Source organism: Phalaenopsis equestris, unplaced genomic scaffold (genome assembly GCF_001263595.1).
Source record: "Phalaenopsis equestris unplaced genomic scaffold, ASM126359v1 Scaffold000294, whole genome shotgun sequence".
In the NCBI taxonomy this organism is placed as follows: domain Eukaryota; kingdom Viridiplantae; phylum Streptophyta; class Magnoliopsida; order Asparagales; family Orchidaceae; genus Phalaenopsis; species Phalaenopsis equestris.
Genome location: NW_018164736.1, coordinates 695089 through 696541, shown reverse-complemented (window position 1 = coordinate 696541; position 1453 = coordinate 695089). Strand labels below are relative to the sequence as shown.

At 35.7% G+C, this 1453-nt stretch overlaps 1 protein-coding gene across 2 annotated transcripts in view; it reads right to left on the bottom strand.

Moving 5' to 3' along the window:
* Nucleotides 1-541: 541 nt before the first annotated feature.
* Nucleotides 542-1453, bottom strand: part of LOC110025182 (protein TPR3-like) — an 18152-nt gene continuing 17240 nt past the window's right edge. For both annotated transcript variants that reach the window (XM_020725493.1, XM_020725494.1), the window contains exon 25: nucleotides 542-1201. In XM_020725493.1, coding sequence (XP_020581152.1) covers nucleotides 988-1201 — 214 coding nt within the window. In that variant the 3' untranslated portion in view covers nucleotides 542-987. The remainder of the gene's footprint in view (nucleotides 1202-1453) is intronic.

Below are 1453 nucleotides of genomic sequence, written 5' to 3'. Positions count from 1 at the left end.
TATATATATATATATATATATATTCTATTATATTGCTTTCCAAACCCCAATTTGGTCCATCCACATTCTACTCCATGAGAAAACCACACAATGAGGCCACAGGTCAGTAAGATTACCACAACAACATTTACATGCAGACGTGCATACCACTTGATTCTTATTTATTTACATATCCAACACCTAAACTTTGTTCTTTTACATTTATCCCACCCAAATCTTCCACATTCACATAAAAAATACCACTATTATAACTTTCTAAAAGAGACGGCATACATATTGAAATTGAAGTAGAGGTGTTAGATATGCAAATACATAAGAATTGAGTGGTTGCATGTAAATCTTCCAAGATTATAATCCATGTATATTATATACCACTTTTATCAACTGAAGCTACATACTGAATTTCTCAAACTCCACTCTCATAAATACAGCCTTATAACATGCTGCTGAATCCAGACATGATCACATATACGAACTTAAATCAAACCAATAATATAACAAATAAATTGTACCATCCATAAGTTAGGCTGCCAACAAGAAACAAATCAACAGAGGCCCCCTTGCATGGTGAAAGACTTGAATAAAATATGGATACAAATCTAAAAAGATGCTCATTCTTCCACACAGTTCAATAAAAATATATAATAAGATGAGAAAAAAAATAATTTCTAAACACAATTTTTCTTTCTGTTGATAAGAGGGGGGCTAAAATCACCTGCTGAATTCCGCATGATTTCCACTGAGCAGTCTCCAAATAGTTCTTTTCTGTGGAATATTTCAAGCAAGCTTTCACCATTTCCAAGTTAGTCACCATTATCCGTATAATAAAACTATTGGAGCATACACTAAACTTAAGCTAAGCCTCTGACTCATAATCATCCAACCTGATCTTCAATTATTACTGCCCCTTTGGGGCGATCGACTGAACCCTGCACTCCCAGAAGAAAACAGGACACAGAATGCTAAAATTAAGTTTTTGCAGTGGTATCACCTCGGTGGTTGGTCGGAATTAGGGTTTCCAACTGGCTGGCTGGAGCTAGAGCTAGCACCGACTCCATTTTCTGCTGGGGGAGCGGAACCCCATTTGCCTTCTGTCGAGTCCGATGGTTCTAGCACATGAACGCCGCCATCGCCAAGACCTAGCGCGAGCTGATTGGGTTCGGTGGGATGAGCAGCTACTACTACAGGATATGTGTTGGCACTGTGGGAGAAGTAAAGGAGACTAATGAAATTATCATATATAGAAATAAAACAGGGGCATTTACATACATAGCACACAATTGTTATTGATTTTTTGTATGTCATACCTAAACTTTCATATTTACCCACATAGCACTCTAATCTTTAATATCACATAAAAAATAACACCATCACTATTTTTTAAAAGTAAAATACACATTTTCATTCAAAGGTCTAAAACACCAAAATGATATATATATTAAAAGTAATATAT